The sequence below is a fragment of the Heterodontus francisci genome, chromosome 13 (assembly GCF_036365525.1).
Source record: "Heterodontus francisci isolate sHetFra1 chromosome 13, sHetFra1.hap1, whole genome shotgun sequence".
In the NCBI taxonomy this organism is placed as follows: Eukaryota; Metazoa; Chordata; class Chondrichthyes; order Heterodontiformes; family Heterodontidae; genus Heterodontus; species Heterodontus francisci.
The window spans coordinates 98157336-98180097 of NC_090383.1; the positions used below are offsets into that span (position 1 = coordinate 98157336).

The 22762-nt window shown below is 43.6% G+C and overlaps 1 protein-coding gene across 1 annotated transcript in view; it reads right to left on the reverse strand.

Moving 5' to 3' along the window:
- The window catches only part of LOC137376725 (lutropin-choriogonadotropic hormone receptor-like), a 98353-nt gene extending 75971 nt beyond the window's left edge, over positions 1-22382 (reverse strand). The window contains exons 1-2 of the mRNA XM_068045700.1: positions 22246-22382; positions 6204-6275 (exon numbers count right to left, since the gene is read on the reverse strand). Coding sequence (XP_067901801.1) covers positions 6204-6275; positions 22246-22382 — 209 coding nt within the window. The remainder of the gene's footprint in view (positions 1-6203; positions 6276-22245) is intronic.
- Between the last annotated feature and the right edge of the window lie 380 nt (positions 22383-22762).

The following is a 22762-nucleotide window of genomic DNA, read 5'->3' on the forward strand; positions in this document are numbered from 1 at the left end:
TGAGCAGGCCTTTACTCAGTGAGTCCAGAGGCTTGTGAGAAAGAGATGTGAGTAGACAGGAGAGGTCCTCTCAATCCAGGAGCAAACAGTCTTTTTCTCAGTTCAAACTCTTTGTACAATTCAGAAAAACCTAGGTTGCCAAGTAGGTTAGTTATGTGACTAGCTGGTCTGACCACGACTGTTTGTGGATTCTCTTGTCTTAGCCAACCCTGGAATGTCCCTTCTTACACACAATACCTGGTGCTCAAAGTCCATTGTGGGTGAAATTGGAGCGAGGAATAGCCCCCCTGTCCCTCCAAGCACTGTCTGTTAGTATGCAAATGTTTTTTCCAGCCACAGCTGATCTGTTTCACAAGTCATTTCCATGCTCCAGCAACAGTTTAAAATCAATGCTCATATGAAAAAATTAATATGCCTCGTTCTTGGCAGGTGGGACAGAGGGTCTGCATGACATCTCCACACCGAGTGGAATGAAATGCGATTTGAGAAAGGTGCATTTCATTAAAAAGGGTCGAGAAAGAAAATATGATACAGGAAAAAGAAACATGCGCCTCTCTCTCTCATTCATTCATAAATCCTTAAAATTATTACAGCCTGTCCTTTCTTGGTGCCAGTGCTGTTTTAACTACCCCCTTTTTGGCATCCCAATAAACGTAGTTCTTTGGGGAAGTTTTTCTTCAGTTTACCCATTTCCATGACTGCCTAGGGTCTTTGCTACTGTTGAGGTCTGGAAGGGGAGGGTTAGATTTAATAAGCCTGAAGTTGGCATTTTTTTTTCTTAGGAGAGTCAGTAGTGGGCAGGTCGATCCTGAACTCTCTCTTAGTGCTTTGCTGAGTTATGCAAAGGCTTTGGACTTCAGGGATGGGTGGTTCTCTTTTTTTCTGACTGTGGGGGCGGATTCTTTGCTAATCTCCCCTTTGTCCTCTGTGACAGTCCTGCCTGCAGGTATTTGTGCAGACTCTACTGCACTCCCCTGGGGCGCATCGACTTGGTGAGGCATCACCCTCACGGGTTCTCAGTCCCCTAGAGGTCTCTCTTTGTCTCTGCAGGTTCCTATAAATGCTGTTAGCAACTCTGGTGGGGTGCTTCTAGTGTATGCATTTACATAGGAGGATGTGGGGTCTACCTTTTCACATTTTTCAGGGTTGGCTTACCGGACAGTAGGAGTTTCCATCCGCGATTCCTCCCAGACATCCTTTAATCTGTCCTCTTGTTCACTTGTTTCCCTTCCCTTTCTAACCTTTTGCCAGCCTCGTGTCTGCCTGTCCCTTTTTGTTCTCGGCATGGGTCCCTTACAGTTCACCAGCCCTCTGCTGGAGGGTCCTCCTAACACCGGTACAGGATCTAGGGGTGCAGGTTTCACTGTAGTTTGGGGTTTCCCCTCAACCTGGCACATGTGGCAACATCTGCAGTACTCCAACACATCTTTGTGGAGTTTGGCCAGTCAAACAGCTGTCTTATGCGGGCTTTGGTCTTTCATATACCGGCATGTACAGCCACTGCAATCTCATGGGCCATTCTTACTATTTCTCTCCAGTACCTCTGCGGCACCACTAACTGGTGAACCACTGTCCACTCCTTGCTCTCAGGTCTGAGGGGAGAACTCCATTTCCTCATCAGTACCTCCTTTAAATAATAGCAATCAGGGACTCCCTCTGCTTCCATTTCTGACTGGGCAGCCTGTGCTATCTCTCTCAATACTGGGTCAGCTCGCTGAGCCTCATCTAGGGAAGATCTTTCAAATTCATTCTCTGGGTCTTCTAACTTCCCAAAGAAAGTCTCAGACAGGCAGACCTCATGGTCATCTCCCTGCAGTGCCAATTCAGTCTCCTCTGAGGGCGCTGGTTTGATCATGGCCCGATCTACTACACATTCAGGGAAACTGCAGGGGACTGTCTCCTGCCACTGCCCTGTCTCTCTGACCTCCTGCGGTCTTTCTTTCACTACCAGGAGGGCTACCACCTTCACCCCCGCCAGATCATTACCTAGGAGCAGGTCAACCCCATCCACAGGCAAACTGGGAACAATCCCTACGGTCACCAGTCCCGAAACTAGGTCGCACTCCAGGTGCACCCGGTGTACAGGTACAGGCATACACTTCCCTCCAATACCATTCATCACCATTTTGGTGTTCACTGCACTCTCTGGGGGAAAGGTCAGGCCTTTTCCCAGTAAAAGGAATCTAGTGGCCCCTGTGCCCCTGAGAATTACTATGGGCTTGCTTGCCCCACTCGAGGGGTATGGGGTTACTTTCCCTTCAAACACAAAACCCTGATAGCCTTCAGGAATCCTATTAACTTTTCCTGCACTTGCAGTAGTAAATTTCCTGGGTTTGCACTCTTACTGCAGTTAAAGCTACAGCTCGCTCTACTGTGCTTTCCATCAGGGTCACTTCTTCACTGAGCGGATGTTCCCTGTGTTATGACCAGGTGAGAAAGGTGTCTAGGGGTCTGTTACTATCTTCTGCTAGTCTTATTGTAATAGGGTTTAATTTTAAACACACTGCATTTTGAGCTCCCCCTTTGTGAATCCTTGTTCCCAACTTTCCAATTAAAAGGCAAAGAAATGAGCACAAACAGACTTTCTCTGACTTAAAGAAGAAAGATGAAATTTATTAAACCTTAAACTTAAACCCTAATACGGTTGACACCTATGGATATACGATGTGCCCATGCTAGCATGCACACGCGATACACACATGCAAATAGGGACAGAAAAGAGCAGAAGAAAAGATAAGTAGAACAGTTTGAGGCAATATCTTGTTACGGTTTCTCGAGCTTGCTGTAGTGCTTGATTGAAGACATGGTCTTGCGTTTCGTTGGGGCCCAGTAGTCTTCTTAAAACCTTGTTCACGTAGGAAACCTTTCTCTCTTTGAGTTTCACATGTTTTCACAAGATTCACCTCCGTGGGAAGAAGATGGAAGCAGACAGACAGGAGAGGCTGTAATTCTTGCTTCAGTTCAGGGAGAGATCTTTACTCCATGAGCACATGGCTTTGGCTGAGTTCAAATCCTTTGTTGTAAGTTCAAATTCAAACAAAAGCTCCAGCCAGATAGTCATGTGACTAAAACTGGTCTGACCACTTCTTCTGTGTATTGGGGAAGCAACGACTGGGTCCCTTTTGTTCCAACACTGCCAGTTACTATACAAAAATGTCTTTCCAGTCAGGGACTTGCAATTTTAAGTTTTAATGTTCATGTGGTGAAATAATGGGCGCCTTAGTCTTGGTAGGTGGGGGGATTGTCTGACCCTGATTAAGGGGTGGCACTGTGGCGCAGTGGTTAGCACCGCAGCCTCACAGCTCCAGGGACCCGGGTTCAATTCTGGGTACTGCCTGTGCGGAGTTTCCCTGTGACCGTGTGGGTTTTCGCCGGGTACTCCAGTTTCCTCCCACCGCCAAAGACTTGCAGGTGATAGGTAAATTGGCCGTTGTAAATTGCCTCTAGTGTAGGTAGGTGGTAGGGAATATGGGATTTCTGTAGGGTTAGTATAAATGGGTGGTTCTTGGTCGGCACAGACTCGGTGGGCCGAAGGGCCTGTTTCAGTGCTGTATCTCTAAAATAAAAATAAAAAATAAAATAAAACCCTACCGGTTTTCCCTTTAGTTTCCAACAGTCAGCCTTTAGATGACCTGCCTTATTACAATGGAAGCACATAGGTCTCCGGGTCTCACTCCTGCTCACAGCACCTTGCTTTTTGGCTAGAGGAGGGACCTCTGTGTCCCCTGCTTTTCTTTCTCTCCCACGACTGCTTGGGCTTCTATCACTTTCCCACCCTTTGTCCTTTTCTGATTTGCGGGGGTGGCGGGGGAGGCTAGGAAAGGTTCTGCCCTGGGAAACCAACTTATAAATTAAAGCAAACTCATCAGCCAGAATGGCCGCTTGCTGAGGTCTCTGAACCCGCTGCTCCTCTACATGGGTCTTTATGGAGAGTGGGAGAGAGTTTTAAATTCCTCTAACAGAATTACTTCTCTGAGATTCTCATAGCTGAGCTGTACTTTAAGAGCCCTCAGCCACTAGTCAAAAGCCAGCTGCTTACTTCTTTCCAACTCCAGATAAGTTTGATTATTTTGCTTCTTGAGGATTCTAAATTTTTGGAGTTTAGGGACCCCTAATTCACATGCCCTGAGGATAGCATTTTTTGTCAGTTCATAATTTGTGAACTCTAATCTGGCAAACAGGGAATAAACCTCATGGGCCTTTCCGGTTAGCTTGCTTTGTAATAAAAGAGGCCAGGTCTCAGCTGGCCATTTTAGCTGCCTTGCCAGTTTCTCAAAAGACACAAAAAATTCTTCCACATCTTCCTCATTGAATTTTGGTATTAGTTGAGATAGTTTTAACAATTATGTATCCAGCCCTGAATTATGCTCCTTTATATTGGCCATGCTTTCACTGGCGTTACTCTGTCGCCCTCTAGTTAACTCAAGTCGCTTCAGCTCTCTTTCTTCGCATTCTTTCTGGAAGGTTCTCTCCCTCCTGCCTCTCTTTGTCTTCACGTTCCTTCTGGAAACCTCTTTCTCTATCTCTCTTCTGCCTCTCTCTTTCTCTTTCCCTGTCTTCTAATTCAAGTTTCCTTTGTTCCGATTGTATCTTTGCTAACAATACCCTGTCAGAGTCTACTTCTAACCCTGTTTCTGCTTCTTCTCACTCGAGGGAAAAATGGTTGGCTACTAAAATTAGGAGTTCAGACTTCCTAGCCTTGCCACGTACAGTGATCTAACACTGCTCAGCCATTTTTCTCAGCTCCTCCACAGACAGTGCTTTTAACTTATCCCAAGTTACTTCACCCTGGCTTGGGGAGCTACTAACTTCAGTTGCAGACATGTTAGTATTCAAGTACACACAACCACAACAAAACCTGTATTGGAATGTTGTTCTTTTTTGATTGGGAACAATTTGGCTTCCCACTTCCAATTTCTATTGTTTGTCTGTGGGTAAAATACAGGACGGTAGCCCCCAAATTTCTGTTACGACCAGATGAGAAAGGGGTCTTGGGTTTCCTCTCAGCCTTCACCTGGTCTTACTGTCACAGGGTTCAATTTTTAAACACACCGTTTTTTTTTAGCTCCCCCTTAATGAATCCTTGTTCACTAACTTCCAATTATAAGGCAACGAAACTAGCCAAACAGGCTTTCTTAGATTTAAAGAAAAAAGGTTGAACTTTATTAAACTTAAACTTTCACTCGGTTAACGCCTATGGATACGCAATGCACCCACACTAGCATGCATACGCTATACACACATGCAGATAGAAACAGAAAAGGGCAGAAGAAATAAAGTGGAAAAGTTTGAGGCAATATCTGAAGATGGTTTTGGTTACTGTTCTTCAAACTCGCTGTAAAGTCCTTGATCGTAGGTAGGTCTTGCTTTTCATTGCGGCCCAGTATTCTTCTTAAACTTTGTTCAATGTAGACTTTTCTCTCAAAGTTCAGGTGTCCTCAGTGGGTCCAGAGGCTTGTGAGAAAGAGATGGAAGCAGACAAGAGAGGTCTTCTCACTCCAGGAGCAAACAGTCTTTTTCTCAGTTCAAACTCTTTGTACAGAATGGTTGGGGTAGAGGTGGAGATGAGCAATGTTATGGAGGCGAACATTAGTGGTTTTGTGATGGAGAGAATATGGAGTTGAAAGTTCAGTTATGGGCCAAATTATTATATCCTAGTCAAATTAGGATGGCAAGGTTGCAAACAAACAATCTGTTTCAACCTGAGACAGTGGCTGCACAAGAGAGAGTGGAATCAATGGTGAGGGTACAAAGTTCGTGGCAGGGTCCAAAAACATTGGCTTCAGACTTCTGAATATTTCACTGAAGGAAAGTGCAGCTCATCCAGAACTGGATTGCAGTCAAGCATAGCGGTTGGGAGAGGCAATGGAGACATAGAGCTAGTTGTCATCAGCATATACATGGAGCTTGATGCAGCCCTCAGATGAAGTCACTGAGGCTCAGTGTGTAGATGAGGAAGATGAGGGGACAAAGAATAAAATCCAGAAGTAATGGTGCAGGGGCAGGAATAGAAGCCATTTCTGGAAATTGTCTGGCTATGATTGGAGAGGTTAGAGCAGAACCAAACATATTTAACTCCATAAAAGAATTACCTTCCCTTATGAAATTAACAGAAATGCATATATTTTGTTCTGATACATACTATTATTTTAAACAAAATGTAACACATTCAAAATTAGCAATTTGACATTTACTAAACTTACATTCTTATGATATTACTAAGTCCTTCAAAAGAATGTCTTTGGATCTTTTTCAGTGGCAGATGAGTAAACCTCCTGGAAACAAAAGAAAACATGAATGTCAGCTAATCAAACATTAATTTAATAAAAACAGAAAATGCTGGAAATACTCAGCAGGTCTGGCAGCATCTGTGGCGCGAGAAGCAGAGTTAACGTTTCAGGTCAGTGACCCTTTATCAGAAGTCTGAAACGTTAACTCTATTTCTCTCTCCACAGATGCTGTCAGACCTGTTGAGTATTTCCAGCACTTTTTTTTATTTCAGATTTCCAGCATCTGCAGTATTTTGCTTTTAATTAATTTAACATTGGAACTTCAAAAGAAAAGCTGCTTCACATAAAATAATACAAAATACAAAATCTACTATGAAGGACCATAAATGTCTGAAAGTTTTATTTCAATGCAGCAAATACCTGCTAAGCTGGAAGTACTGAGTGTCGGGATCCCTACTGTTTCTAATCTACATTAACAACAAACACAGATGCCCAAAGAAAACCCTTCAAGTTTTCAAATGATACCAAAGATGGGAGCAGCTGCCAATAGGAACACAATACACAGGCACCTAACAAAGAGTTAGTTAAAATGAATGATCAGGCATTGCTAACAAATTGGCTATTATTCGGGATCTACACAGAACAACTGCCCATCCCACGTTCAAATGATCTCCTGTCCTCACATAACCGGTCAATAAGCTCAAAACTATCTAGGGAAACTATTCCTTTCGGGCTAGCCCACGCTTGTAGGTCCTTTGTAAATGAGCTCTAATGTTCACCTGCGAAGACCGAGTGCTCCACATGAAATGTCAATCCTCCCAATCATCAGAATCGCGTGTCAGGCATGCAACCCCATATGATTAGTGCATCTGAACTTGTGAGTCAATTGGTTAGCATCCTTCCATCTACGAAAGATGATGGACATGCAGCAAACAATCCATTTAGGTGAGGTGTCTTCTCTTGGTGCACCTTTGTTGATGGGTGTGAAGGCCAATCCTTGAGAGGTAGGTTCTGCCACAAGTGCTGCACGTGAAGATGCCAAGTGACACTGTGAGGAGTTGTTTTTGACGTTGGCGCCTGTTGCCAAGCTGCTGTAGCAACTGGTCATCGTGGTAGTGCACACCAATCCACAGGGTATGGTGCCATTTCCCTCTTGCGCCAGCTAGTTACTACCAAGTGCGATAGTCAACATTTAGGGCCTTCATGTCACGCTTGCAAGCCTCCTTGAAGTGGAGCTTTGGGAGCCCCACTGGTCATCTGGCCCCAGTTACCTCACCATACAGAAGGTCCTTAGGTATATGACCATCTTCCATCCTGCAGACGTGTCCGATCCACCGAATCTGCCTCTGTTTGATTAGTGCCAACATGCTTGGGAGCTCTGCCTTTGAGAGGACTGTCACATTTGTGATTTTGTCCTGCCAAGATATACCCATAATGAGCCGCCGACAACGGGATGGCAGTTGGGTACTGCCACTGGCTGTTTCCACTTGCCCATCCATCAGCTGGGCAAGGTAGCCATGTGTCGTGAACAGTCTCCCACATCTCCCCCACAACAGGTAAGGCACAAAACAATTCCCTTCTGCATGTTGCAGACCTCCTTCCTAAACACCTCATGTTCTCTGGTGCCATTTTATATTCAGCTTATGAAGTGAGCTTTCTGTCTTCCTATTTCAGTTTTTGGGTGATAGTGACAGGCTTAGCCTCCTCCAGCTATTATCCTGCCTTCCTAGACTGTGAAATACCTAGCAATACATGGTGTGCTGCTCTGACAGCCGTCGTAGTGCTCACCTCAGCCCACAGTACCTTCAGGTATGGGATGCCCCATATCTTGTGTCATCTCTGTAGTTGCCTGTGCCCACATTTGGCCTGGTACTGCACCACCTGGATCTTCTTGTCAAGAACACTCTCTGTTTCTCCATTATTCCCCATCAAAACATCAAAGGGTATGGATTTTAAAATACTATTTCCGTGATCCCTGGGTAGTAAATTCTGGACAGTATTACTTTTGCGATCATCCACAGAAGAGGAATTCCAGAGCTTAGGCCTTAGGCAGCTGACGGCATGGCCACCAATGGTGGAGTGATTAAACTCGGGGATACTCAAAGTCAGAAATGTCGGAGTGCAGATACCTTGGAGGGTTGTAGGCTGCAGCAGATTAGAGAGATAGGGAGAGGCATGGCCATGAAGGGATTTGTCAAAACGGATGAGAGTTTTAAAATCGAGGCATTGCTTAACCGATTGCCCATGCAGGTCAGCAAATATGGGGTGATGGCTGAACGGGACTTGGTGCGAGTTAGGCTATGGCCAACAGAGTTTTGGATGACCTCAAGTTTATGAAGGGTAGAATGTGGGAGGCCAGACAAGAGTGCTTCAGAATAGTCAAGTCGAGAGTTAATATAGGAATGGGTGAGTGTTCCAGCAGCAGATAAACTGAAGCAGGGGTGGAGTCTGGCCATAGTATGGAAGTAGAAATAGACAGTCTTAGTCATGATGCAGATACATGATAAGAAGCTCATCTCAGGATCAAATAGGACACCAATGGGTCAACCTATTCGCAGTGGTTAGCACTGCAGCCTCACAGCTCCAGTGACCCGGGTTCAATTCTGGGTACTGCCTGTGCGGAGTTTGCAAGTTCTCCCTGTGTCTGTGTGGGTTTCTGCCAAGTGCTCCGGTTTCCTCCCACAGCCAAAGACTTGCAGGTTGATAGGTAAATTGGCCATTGTAAATTTCCCCGAGTGTAGGTAGGTGATAGGAGAATGGTGGGAACATGGGATTAATGTCGGATTAATATAAAATGGGTGGTTGTAGGTCAGCACAGACGGTGGGCCAAAGGGCCTGTTTCAATGCTGTATCTCTATGGCTATGAGGCTATAAAATAATCAGTACATCTATCTAGCTGTTCAAGTGTCCACATCACTGATCAAGTAACTAAATGCTCAAATCAGCTAGAACTCTCTCTTTTATTGTTTAGCTTCACACAGGCACTTGGTTGGTAGATCGGAAAATGCGTAAATTTGAACGCCAAGCAAGTATCAAGCACAGTCATATGAGCAGTGAGGGAAGGAAGAATAAAATTGTTCTAACTAAAGTTTTTATACATGTATGTTGTATTACAGAGACATGATTCTTCTGAAATAAAACCTATTACCCCATTGTCCCATTACCACTCCCTTTGACCTTGCACCATGAAACCTTTTGTCATTTAACCTCTGCTGCCTTCCACGCTATCACAGACCTTCCCTTTTTTTGTTCTCCCCGCCCTCCCCCTTTCACTTGCTCAAAACCTATTACATTTCTAACCATTCACAGTTCTGGTGAAAAGTTACAGACCTGACACCGTTAGGCTGGAGTTTTACCAGTCCTCTAGGCACAGCTGGGAAGCAGGGTGGTCGGGGGTGGGGGGGGGTGGCATAAAATAGTGAGGGAAGGTGGAGGTGGGGAGAATGGAGTGCCTGTTGCCTTCCCGACACCATGGAATTTTACCAGGGATGGGGAAGGTCCAGAATGGCCAACCGGCCCAGAGGCCAATGGAGGCCCTTAAGGGGGGCCCTCCAAATCGGGCACTCTGTGGCTCATGGAGGGCTGCCTGGTGGCAATGGCTGCCCCGCAGAAACACCCCCTCTCCCCACACTGGGGCCTGCCTGATTGACCCCGGTGACCCCCGACCCCACTTACCTTGTGGGGAGGTCGACATCCAGTGCCGAGTCTCGGGCTGGGTGCAGTCCCAGAGGCAGCCACAACTCCCAGTGGTGCTGCTAGGACTGAGGAACTGCCAGTCCTCCAATTGGCCAGCATCTCTTGGGGCTGGGTTCCTGTCTTTTAAAGGGACTGGAGACCCTGCATCAGGCTATTAATTGCCTGACTGCCACAAAATGTGGCTGCGGACGCCCAAACGGCTGAGGCGGGATTGCCCCAGCTTTCCAGCCCGGCGTAGGGAGCCCCACCAAGGGGACAAACTCCAACCCATGAACTGTTTTTCTCTCCACAGATGCTGCCAAACCAGCTGAGTATTTCCAGCCTTTTCTCTTTTTATGTCAGCTTTCCAGCATCCACAGTATTTTGCTTTTGCATTACAATTCTGATGCTAGTTCCAGTACAATCTCCAATAAAACTCTGACGCCAAATACCAAATAAATTCACAACTTTAAAAATAGACAATGCAAGTTGTCAAATCGATGTCAAGTGCTTCAAGTTAAGCAAAGGGATATATTATCCCTCATTACTTTTGAGCTGACATTTAGCATGTCGCAAGAACTTTTCCCTTGCTTAATTGCATCCGGTGAATTAAATTTTCAGATTTAAAAAATCTATGGTTAAGGAAAGAATGAATGAATCAGATAGCTAAGAGGCTAATGGCTTCACTAATTTTCATGGTTACAACAGTTACAAAATCCCCTTGGTAAAACCCACTGTACATGCTTGAGCATCTGTCGGTCTTCATTGGTAATTAAAGATTTTCCCAATAGCTGCTGAGCCGTTTTCCAAAAAAACTGCACATCCCATAGTTAGATAAATGAACATTAAGTGGCTTATTAGCTGTTTTATAAGTATTAACAAATCATTGGCTGTCAGTTGTTTTTGAATTAGAACATGATGTTGCCTCCCAAATCTGTGCCCATCTGCAATTCCATGTTTGAACCCCTCCAAGCAGGTTTCTGCCCATCACAGTACTGAAACAGCTCTTATCAAAGTCAGAAATGTCATCCTATGTGATTGTGACCATGGTCAACTATCCCTCTTCCTCCTCCTCAACCTGTCTGCAGCTTTTGACATGGCTGACCGCACCATCCTTCCCAAAAACCTTGCCTCCATTGTCCAGCTGGATAGGACTGCCCTCACCTGGTTCCATTCCTATCTATCCAGTTATAGCCAGGAGAATCACCTGCAATGGTTTCTCTTCCTGCTCCTGCGCCATTACCTCTAAAGTCCCTTATCCTTGGCCCCCTCCCATTCTAATCTGCATGCTATCCCTCAGCGACACCATCCAAAAATACAATTTCAGGTTCCACATGCATGCTAATAACACCAAGCTCTACCTCACCACCAACTTTCTCTGCCCCTCCACTGCCTATGATTTGTCACACCGCTTATACATCATCCAGTATTGGACGGGCAGCAATTTCCTCCAATTAAATATTGGAAAGACTGACCCCCTATCTCCTCCCTCACCAAGAATGCCTACTTTTGCCTCTGTAACATCACCTATCTCTGTCGCTGTCTCAGCTCACCTGCTGCTGAAACCATTATCCATGCCTGTTACCTCTAGACTTGACTACTCCAATGCTCTCCTGGTTGGTCTCCCATCTTGCACCTTCCAAAAACCTGAGCTCAACCCAAACTCTGCTGCCATAGAGTCCATTGACTTATACAGCACAGAAACAGGCCCTTTGGCCCATCGTGTCTGTGCCAGCCATGAAGCACCTAACTATTCCAATCCCATTTTCCAGCACTTGGCCTGTAGCCTTGTATGCTATGGCGTTTCAAGTGCTCATCTAAATACTTCTTAAATGTTGTGAGGGTTCTTGCCTCTACCACCACTTCAGGCAGTGCGTTCCAGATTCCAACCACCCTCTGAGTGAAAAATATCTTCCTCAAATCCCCTCTAAACCTCCTGCCCCTTACCTTAAATCTATGCCCCCTGGTTATTGACCCCTTTGCTAAGGGAAAAAGTTTCTTCCTATCTAACCTATCAATGCCCCTCATAATTTTGTATACCTCAATCATGTCCCCCGTCGGCCTTCTCTGCTCCAAGGAAAACAACCTTAGCCTTTTCAGTCACTCTTCATAGCTGAAATGCTCCAGCCCAGGTAACATCCTGATGAATCTCCTCTGCATCCTCTCCAGGGCAATCACATCCTTCCTATAGTGTGGTGCCCAGAGCAGTACACAGTACTCCAGCTATGGCCTAACTCGTGTTTTATACAGCTCCATCATAAGCTCTCTGCTCTTATATTCTATGCCTCGGCTAATAAAGGCAAGTATCCCATAAGTCTTCTTAACCACCTTATCTACCTGTGCTGCTGCCTTCAGTGATCTATGTACCCTCTGTACTTCCGAGGGTCCTACCATCCAGTGTATATTCCCTTGCCTTGTTAGTCTTCCCAAAATGCATCACCTCACACTTCTCAGGATTAAATTCCATTCGCCACTGCTCCCCCCATCTTACCAGCCCATCTATATCGTCCTGTAATCTAAGGCTGCCGTATCATAACTCCCACCATGTCCTATTCACCCATTACCCCTGTGCTCACTGACCTCCCAATCCATCAATGCCTTAATTTTAAAATTCTCATCCTTCGTCTCAAATCCCTCCAGGGCCTCGTCACTCCCTACTCCATAACCTCTCCAGACCTATAAGCCTCCGAGATCTCTGCATTCCTCTACTTCTGGCCTCTTGCACATCCGCAATGTTAATCACTCCACCATTGGTGGTTGTGCCTTCAGCTGCTTAGGCCCTAAAGCTCTGAATTCCCTCCCTAAACCTCTCTGCCTCTCCTTCTTAAAACCTATTTGTTTGACCAAGCTTTTGATCACCTGTCCTAATATCTCAATGTGGTTTGATGTCAAATTTTGTTTGACAATGCTCCTGTGAAGCGCCTTGGAAGGTTTACTATATTAAAGGTGCTATATGAATTCAAGCTGTTGCTGTAAAATCACTAACAATTTAGTATTCTTAGAAATTACACATTCAAAACTGCATTCCTGCCGTTCACTTCGCAAATTTTAATTTTGTTGACTAATCTGTTTTTTGATTTAAAAAAAAGAAAAATCTGCAAACAAACTAGTCAATTTTCCCTTGGGAAAAAGTTCACTGAAAAACCAATTAGATATTAAGAAAAGTAACATATATAAAGCAACAATTGCATTTTGTTTGGCTCTTTCTCCCCTCCTTTCTTGTGCCCAAAATTGACACAAAATTGTAGAGGATAAACTAGATGGAGAGTGGTCATTTATCACCTACCAATTCCTATGTCCTTATGTTCCTTCTGCTGAACCAATTTACCTAGTAACCATAAGATACTATGATAAAAGAAAAATACTGCAGATGCTGGAAATCTGAAATAAAAACAAAAAATGCTGGAAATACTCAGCAGGTTTGGCAGCATCTGTGGAGAGAGAAGCAGAGTTAACGTTTCAGGTCAGTGACCTTTCATCCTGCCTGAGAAGCCAACATGCTACAATATGACTGGTTACAGTCAGCTGCAGTGATGGAGTGCCAGCTCTTACTATTCATATAGGCCATGCATTAAGCCTAGAATCCAGTATGGTCACGACTGCCATCAATCACTCCTGCACCTTAAGGAAGGGTGTAGTTTTGGTGGAATTGGATGGAATCTTTATGCTGCTCAGTGCTGAAGATAAAAGGTATCAGCCCTGCTGAATAAAGGTCTCAAAGAGTTGACTGGTAATGAATGGACAAGTAGGCTGATGCTGATGTTTCCCTTGGTAGCTGAAAGGATCTGAAAACATAAAAATAAAAAAAAAAATCGAGGGCTTTGGTCAACTTGATGGCCATTAACAAATGTGATTCCAAAGTGCAAGGTTGTCTGCCAAGTTTCCTGAGTCACACTGCTCTTACCGTAATGAACTTTCTGCAAGCAGTAACTCAATGACAAAGCAGATGCTTTCAGAATCTCAAGCAGCAAGAAACTGGCTTAACTACAATGCCTGGTTTATATGGGCAGTATCATATCACATGTCATGCCTGAAACCTGTAATTTGGTGCACTCCTTCACCAATGACGAATGCCCCCAAATATCATCATAACTAGGCCAACACAGTAAGTGCAGAAGACTATGCTAGCTGAATGCCTCCACAACAATTTTAAGAAACCAAACAGAAAATGCAAAATCTAGTGACCATTATTACGTTTTGTTGCTGACATGATAACCATTAAAAGCAACCACAATTTCTAGGATCATAACTTCTTAAAAAGTTATTAGACCATAGATTCAAACTGCAATATTTTTAAATTAAACAATTTTGTACGCACTGAGGTGAAAGATGCTACTACTGTGGAATGAAACACTTCTTTTTATTTCATGCATTCAGTGTTAGCATGAAGTTCAGTTGGAGCTCAGTTCGATGCCAGGTACAGCTCCCTCTATTCCACCCTCCCAAGGCTCCTCAGCACTAACCTCAGGAATGCCCAGTGCTGTATTTTTTTTAAATTTATTTAGAGATACAGCCCAGTAATCCCTACCTACACTAGGGGCAATTTATAACAGCCAATTTACCTATCACCTGCAAGTCTTTGGCAGTGGGAGGAAACCGGAGCACCCGGAGAAAACCCACGCAGACACAGGGAGAACCTGCAAACTCCACACAGACAGTACCCAGAATTGAACCCGGGTCCCTGGAGCTCTGAGGCTGTGGTGCTAACCACTGCGCCACTGTGCCGCCCTGGTGTGATATTTTTCATTTCCAGGCCAGATACTTTAAGCCTTTTGGAGGTAGACTGTCAATTCAGTGACACATCAGGGACAATATTTTAACTGTGAGCTCATATCCACTAGGAAGTTGACAGATAGCTGCCCAAACTCATTTCCTTAAAATACCTCTCAGATAAAGAAGACATACATCCCCTTAGTGAGGACTGGATCGGAACCTAGGTCCCATAGGTGAAAGAACAGTAATTCAAACCTTCCACACTACTCAGTAGCCGCAAATTTAAAAAAAGCACATATTCAATTGCTGAGCAACTTAATTAACTCCTCAGGTTAGTACTACAAAGTATTTCCTCAGAAGAAAGGAACAGGACATGCCATCCTTAACTATTCATCATCATTTAACAAAAAAAGGACATTTCTCTCAAAAACAAACTAAGTGTGGCAACCATTACTTGGAATGGTGGTCAAGAAGTCTGGTGGAAAATGTTCATTTTAAGAAAGCAAAATGTATTCGTCTAGTTCTATACGGGTGAGTACTAAATAAGTAGTATAGAGAAAGAATTTATGGAATAGGTTTTCAGAAAATCAGTCAGACAATAGTAGGCTTCAGATGAATGGTTTGGAACACTGAGTTATTCTTAAATTCTCAGTTACAGGAACTAACACTTTCTTTTACTCATCAACAGTATAGATCTCAGGACTGAATTACAAAACCAAACTTTTAAGATTTATCATTTTCATCTTGTCAAGGTAATTTGAAAAGGTAAAGATTTTGGGAAGCAAAGGATCAAGATGAATTGGTATTGTGCAATGAATGTACTTCCCAGAGAGTGGACTGGCCAGATGGACTCCAATTCTGTGTTAAGAGTCATAGAGAGATACAGTACTGAAACAGGCCCTTCGGCCCACCGAGTCTGTGCCGACCAACAACCACCCATTTATACTAATCCTCCATTAATCCCATATTCCCTACCACATCCCCACCATTCTCCTACCACCTACCTACAGTAGGGGCAATTTACAATGGCCAATTTACCTATCAACCTGCAAGTCTTTGGCTGTGGGAGGAAATCGGAGCACCCGGCGGAAACCCACGCAGTCACAAGGGGAATGTGCAAACTCTGCACAGGCAGTACCCAGAACTGAACCTGGGTCGCTGGAGCTGTGATGCTAACCACTGCGCCACTGTGCCAGCAGCTTTTCCACTGGTTCAGTATTGGAAAAAATAAACAGAATTTCTGTAGTGACTGCCACATCCCTTCTTTTTTTTGTGCTCAAGATGAGGCGTGTTAGTGCTGGAAAGGAGATCTTCCCATTTCAGGCACCTGGCATCAGCATTAAGCACTCCTAAGGACAGCCAAGTGCAGACTAAAGCTCCCTTCACTCTACTCAATAGCATGCCCCAGTCACAACCTCAGATGAGCACTCCTTACCCATCAGTCCAACATTTTTTCCCCATTTACACATTTTTACCCCATTTACCTACACAAGCAGGGCGGCACAGTGGCGCAGTGGTTAGCACCGCAGCCTCACAGCTCCAGGGACCCGGGTTCGATTCCGGGTACTGCCTGTGTGGAGTTTGCAAGTTCTCCCTGTGTCTGCGTGGGTTTTCTCCGGGTGCTCCGGTTTCCTCCCACAAGCCAAAAGACTTGCAGGTTGATAGGTAAATTGGCCATTATAAATTGTCACTAGTATAGGTAGGTGGTAGGGAAATATAGGGACAGGTGGGGATGTTTGGTAGGAATATGGGATTAGTGTAGGATTAGTATAAATGGGTGGTTGATGTTCGGCACAGACTCGGTGGGCCGAAGGGCCTGTTTCAGTGCTGTATCTCTAATCTAATCTAAGCCATGCTGTGGCCTTTGAGTGAGCCTGCCAATTCGTGCTGAATTAGGAACGGTTTTGTACTGCAAGTCAATGCCAACTAAAAACTGCACTGAGGCTGCCCAAGCTCAAGTCGCATTAACCCATGTCTCATTATCAACTTTTTTTTTTACTAACATCACATTAGGGGATTTTTCCATTCCCTGAGCTGAAGCACTGGCATCAGAGTGCAGCAAGCTTTGAGTTTGCTGAAATTGCAGACATTTAACTTTGCACTGTTTTCTTGGGTCAACCAAATTAAATATTTATAATGACCTCTTGCTAGGATTTAAGCCTGCCTCCAGGGGCTCGCTACGAACGCAGGTCAGGAAATTGTGCACAACTGCTGCTCTTAAAAGGCTGCAGCTGCTATCCTATTGGTCAGTGGGGAAAAGTGCTGACCAAAACAAGTTTGTTGCACAAAACTTAGGATGTCACAGAACATTCCATTTGCAAGTCCTACACTGAAGATGCTGCCACATGAAGTACAGGAAGGGAGAGTTGATCTGTTTGGGTCTCTAAGCTATCCTCCACACAGCAAAAGCATGCACTCCACTTGGGAGAAAGTGAGCTTATGACTTAATGCTGTGTCCTGAGTTAATGCTGTGTCCAGCACTCTAAAGGACAAGAGAACAGATGACGAAAAGGATTAATAATTTCAGGAGGTCTGCTAAGGGCTTTTCCTATACCAAATCAGTAACCAAAGTATGCACACAGAGACTCTTCTCAATTGTTAATACAATGACTGGGGTCTTCAGCTAAAAGACCTCAGAAAATGTTACATCTCTTTCAAAGTTTCACATGTATGTCCATGCAGCAGCAAGACATATTCTTATTGTCACATGAAACTATAGCCCACAGTGCATGCCTCCTCCAAAATCAATCAAAAAATGTTGCTGTCATTAGAAATGAGGCAGTAACTGTGGAGGAGTCCACTCCTGCATTTGTGTATCACCAGTGAGCACCTCACGCTGAGCCTTCATTGATTGAGCTTCTTTGCACAGGAGACTCCTACTTTAAAACTAAAGTCATCACCTCTGTCTTCCTGCCCCCTGCCCAATACGTGACTGGGAATTGAGCACTGATCTGCATGATACTGTGCTGTTAGTCTCTGAAGCTTCACACTAATGGAGAGTAGCCCCATCTGTTTTATGAAGGTCAGTGGATTACATATAGGGCCCCAGATGGTCACATGGATACCATCAATAATGGAAGATCCTGCAATGCAAAGAGATTGTAGCAGCCTCTCTTTTTGCAACCAATTTTCCATCGAGGAAGTGAAGATGATGTCTGCCCTGGTGAACAACTGACTTACTTGATGATGTGCACTGTAAATTGTTGGATACTGCTAATGTCCCTTGTGGGAGCTTGTTATGAGCTCGAGCCATAAAAGTTCAGGGCTGTGGTGACTTTGACTGCCACTATCACTGTTGTTGGAGGTTTCGTACAAGTTAGCTTCCAGCAGACCACACAACTCTCTCGCTGTCTCTTTGGTGAAAGAGCACCTGCAAAGGTAGTTTTACTTAAACATTCCTAGGCCCCTGTGACTGGCTCTATTGCTTCAGCAGAATAGGCAAGTAAGGCATTCCATCTCTGGTGCAGTCAAACATGCCTCATCACCTTTTTTTCCTCTAGGATAAGGAGGGAAATACCCAAAGAAAACACACCAAAATCTGGTATAAAATGGGATAAAGTCAAAAAAGCAAGGATTTGGAAAAATCCAGTTCTCAGAAATCCACTGTTCACTTTGAAAAGTGGAGTTTATCATGAGATAACAACTTTCATTTGTATAGCACCTTTAACAACCCAAGGTGCTTCACAGGAGCATAATTAGACAAAAATTGACACTGAGCCAAAGAACCAGATACTGGGAGGGGCGAGTATAAGCTTGATCAAAGCGATGGTTTTCAGGAGGGTCTTAAAGGAGGAAAGATTTTTCCAACGGTATCAGCCACTCCCATAGCAGTCAGTCTGAATTTCTTACCTGCTGATTCTCCCTGCTCTATGTGCACTTGTTCGATGGTGTGCCTCAACCAAATATTTGTCTTTCACACTTGCACTGCTGCAATCTTTCCAACATTGCAGAGACAAACCCTGATACAAATTGATAAGCTGCTTTATTTCACAATAAGGTGAACGTGCAGAATGGATGTTATGATTGCACTCATTTAATTCAAACAGTGCAACTTATCTTTATTTTGTATGAATGCACAAAGAACACACAATGATTCCACTTATCCTTATTAATGGGTTGTCTTACTTGACTTAAACAAGATGAATTCTAGTTATCCCTTCTATATTCATCACATCCGATCTTGAAGTCTCAGCAAAAGCCTTTTCTCTAAAATCCTGACTGCACTCACTGATTTCCTGTGTCAAAAAGCCTTTCTGTACCAACCTGTCTCTCAGCTTTTAACTTAAATGTCTCTGTTCATAAGCAAAAAAGCGATTAGACTTTCCAACAAAATGGGGGTGAGATTTTGCAATTACGAGATAGGCTAACAAATTGCTTCTTTACAATGATAAACTACAGCAAAGCTCGCTCATTAGCATCCTGAATATCTACCTGCCCAACCTTTTAACTACTTGTTTGAATACTCTTAATATTATGTCTTAAAAGCATAAAAGTCACTACTTTCAAATCCTCTCTGTGGTGCACGGTCAGAAAATTCCAAAATGTGACCAGGTCATTTAAATGTCTTGTGCAACACCTGTACTGCTTCCAGCACAACTGAGGCACCCATCTGAGTGAGGAAGGGTCACCTGCTGTAGGATTAGCAGGCACAATTGTATTTGGGAGGCCGACAATCTTTAAAAAATTATCTGTTCTGTTTTTCTGTTAGTTTCAGCAAAGCACCTGATGTCTGTGAAGAGATTCTCCCTTTCTACTCACTTTAATGAGATGAATCAATAAATTTCATCACTTTTGTCTCAAGTGATCTACAGAATTTCCCTATAATTTTAATATTCATGGTTGGCTGAGTCATATACCAGTTTAGACACTGTTCTTTCACTTCTATGGCCTGGGTTCAATTCAAAATGGACTGATGGAATGAAACTGTATTTTCCAAGGGTCGTGCATAAAATTAGTTTGGTCAGGTTTAATCTACTTTTGAGCAGGCAAAGATGCTCACACAAAACTGCCTCTAATTCAACACTAATATGAGCAAGAAAAAGCAGCAAACTTAGAGGCTATAGGATAGCTGTTGTGGGAACTGCAAAAGTATCACAAAAATATAAGGGGGTGTTTTTCTCAGGTTGAGCAGAGAACTGTAAGGGTTGAATTGATGTAACTGTCCACTGGGGACACGTCAGGAATTACAAAATGCACTCCCCATCACGACATTCTTTATAAAAAAAATTGGCCTTGTAATGTCCAATATAATGGAAATGCTATTTAAAGAAGTTTGGAGACCGTTACATCCTGACCAGCTGCTACAGGTAATTTACATGCTTTGCTTAAAAACCTAATCAGAGAGAACAATTCTACCAATCGCTTAGAGAGCACAGAGTCCAGAATGAGAAATCTGATCGTTGCAACACACAGTTTCTTTATTTGTAATTCTCTGCCAAGACATTAAAATTACAAGAATATATTGTTATTTTGCCAGACATGAGAAGAAGAATTAAAAACAAGCAAAAACTACAGTTTATTTCTTGACCAAGAGAAAGCTTAACTTTGAAAGCTATAAATCCTGCAGGCACAGTAATAAACTGATTAAGGCATAAATCATTGCCATGCATGGCTACCAAAGTTTGCTTCCATGTAGAAGTTCATAAATGTTGATAGACATTGCAATTCAAATACAACAGCAATGTTGCAGAGGAAAGTTCAAAAGTACCTGCAAATCAGCACATTCCTTTTTTCCAGATATACAATTCCAGCAAGAAGAAGAAAATAGGAGCACTGACGACACAGCTGAACATACAAACATACATATTAGGAGCAGAAGTAGGCCATTTGGTCCATCTAGCCTTCTCTGCCATTCAATAAGATCATGGCTGATCTATTGCTGTCTCGAATTCTACACTCCCATCTACCCTTGATAATCTTCGATTCCCTTGCCCAACAAGAATCTATCTACCCTGCCTTAAAAATATTCAATGACACGGCCTCCACCACCTTCTGAGGCAGAGAATTCCAAAGTCACACAACTCTCAGAGAAAAAAATTCTCCTCATCTCTGTCCTAAAAGGGCAACCCCTAATTTTAAAACAGTGCCCCCTAGTTCTGGACTCACCCACAAGAGGAAACATCCTTTCCAAATCCACCTTGTCAAGTTCATTCAAGATCTTACAAACTTCCATCAAGTCTCCCCTCACTCTTCTAAACTCCAGTGAAAACAAGCCTAGTCTGTCCAACCTTTCCTCAAAGACAACCCGCTCATTCCAGCTATCAATCTAGTAAACCTCCTCTGCACCACCTCCAACGCATTTACATCATTCCTTAAATAAGGAAACCCAAACTGCACACAGTATTTGAGATGTGGTCTCACCAATGCCCTGTATAACTGAAGCATAACATCCTCACTTTTAATTTCAATTCCTCTCGTAATAAAGGATAGCATTCCATTAGCCTTCTTTATTACTTGCTGTACCTGCATACTAACTTTTTGAGACTCATGCACGAGAACACCTAGATCCCTCTGCACCTCAGAATTCTGCAGTCATTCTCCATTTAAGTAATACTCTGCTTTTTTATTCTTCTTGCTAATGTGAACAACTTCACATTTTCCCACATTATTCTCCATCTGCCAGATTTTTGCCAACTCACACAACCTATCTATATTGGTCTGCAATCTCCCTATGTCCTCTTCATAACATACTTCCCTTTGTGTCATCTGCAAATTTAGCTACCATGCCATTGCTCCCCTCATCTAAGTCATTGACATAATTGTAAAAAGTTGAGGCCCCAGCACAGACCCCTGCGGGACGCCATTCGTCACATCCTGCCAAACAGAAAAGGACCCATTTATGCATATGCCCTGCTTTCTGCCAGCCAGCCAGCCAATCTTCTATCTATGTTAACATGTTACCCCCTACACCATGAGCTCCTACTTTGCGCAATAACCTTTTACATGGCACCTTGTCAAATGCCTTCTGGAAATCCAAGTACAGTATGTCAACAGGCTCCCCTTTATCCACAGCACATGCTAGTCCTTCAAAGAACTCCAATAATTGGTTAAACATGATCTCCTTTTCACAAAACCATTCTGACTATTCGCGATTACCTTGAGTTTTTCTAAGTGCCCAGCTACAGCCTCCTTAATGATCGATTCTAACACCTTCCCCATGACAGACAGCAAGTTAACTGGCCTATAGTTACCTGTTTTCTGCCTCCCCCACCCCCCAACTTCTTGAATAGAGGGGTTATATTTGCTACTTTCCAGTCTGATGGAACCTTTCCAGAATCTAGCGAATTTTGAAACATTAACACCAACGCGTCTACTACCTCATTATCCACCTCTTTTAAGAGCCGAGGATGAAGCCCATCAGGACCCGGGGACTTGTCAGCCCACAGCTCCCATCAGTTTGCTCAGTACCACTTCCCTGGTGATTGTAATTTCACCAAGTTCCTCTCTCCCTTCCACCTCCTGATTTACAGCTATTACTGGAATGTTTTTTGTATCCTCTATAGTGAAGACAGAAGCAAAATATTTGTTCATTTCATCCACTATTTCCTTATGATCTACCATTAACTCCCCATTCTCACTCTCTAGAGGACCACTCCTCACTTTACTTACCCTTTTCCTTTTTAAATACCTGTAGAACCTCTTTCTATCCATTTTAACATTTCTAGCTAGCTTCCTCTCATACTCTAGTTTCTTTCTCCTGATTAACCTTTTAGTCATTCTCTGCCGTTCTTTATATTCTGACCAACAATCTGACTTGCCACTCATCTTTGCACAATTATATGCTTTTTCCTTAAGTTTGATGCTTTCCTTAACTTCTTTAGTTAACCATGGATGGTGGGTCCTCCCCTTAGAATTTTTCTTTATAGTACGTATGTACTTATCCTGAGTATTCTGAAATATCCCCTTAAATGTCTGCCACTGCTTCTCGATTGATCTATCTCCTAGCCTAGTAACCCAGTTCACTTCAGCTAGCTCAGCTTTCATGCCCACATAGTTGCCCTTATTTAAGTTTAAAATACTAGTCTTAGACCCCTCTTCTCTCTTTCAAACTGGATGTAAAGTTCAACCATATTGTGATCGCTGCTACCTAGAGATGCCTTTTCTCTGAGGTAATTAATTAGTCTTGTCACATTACACAATACCAA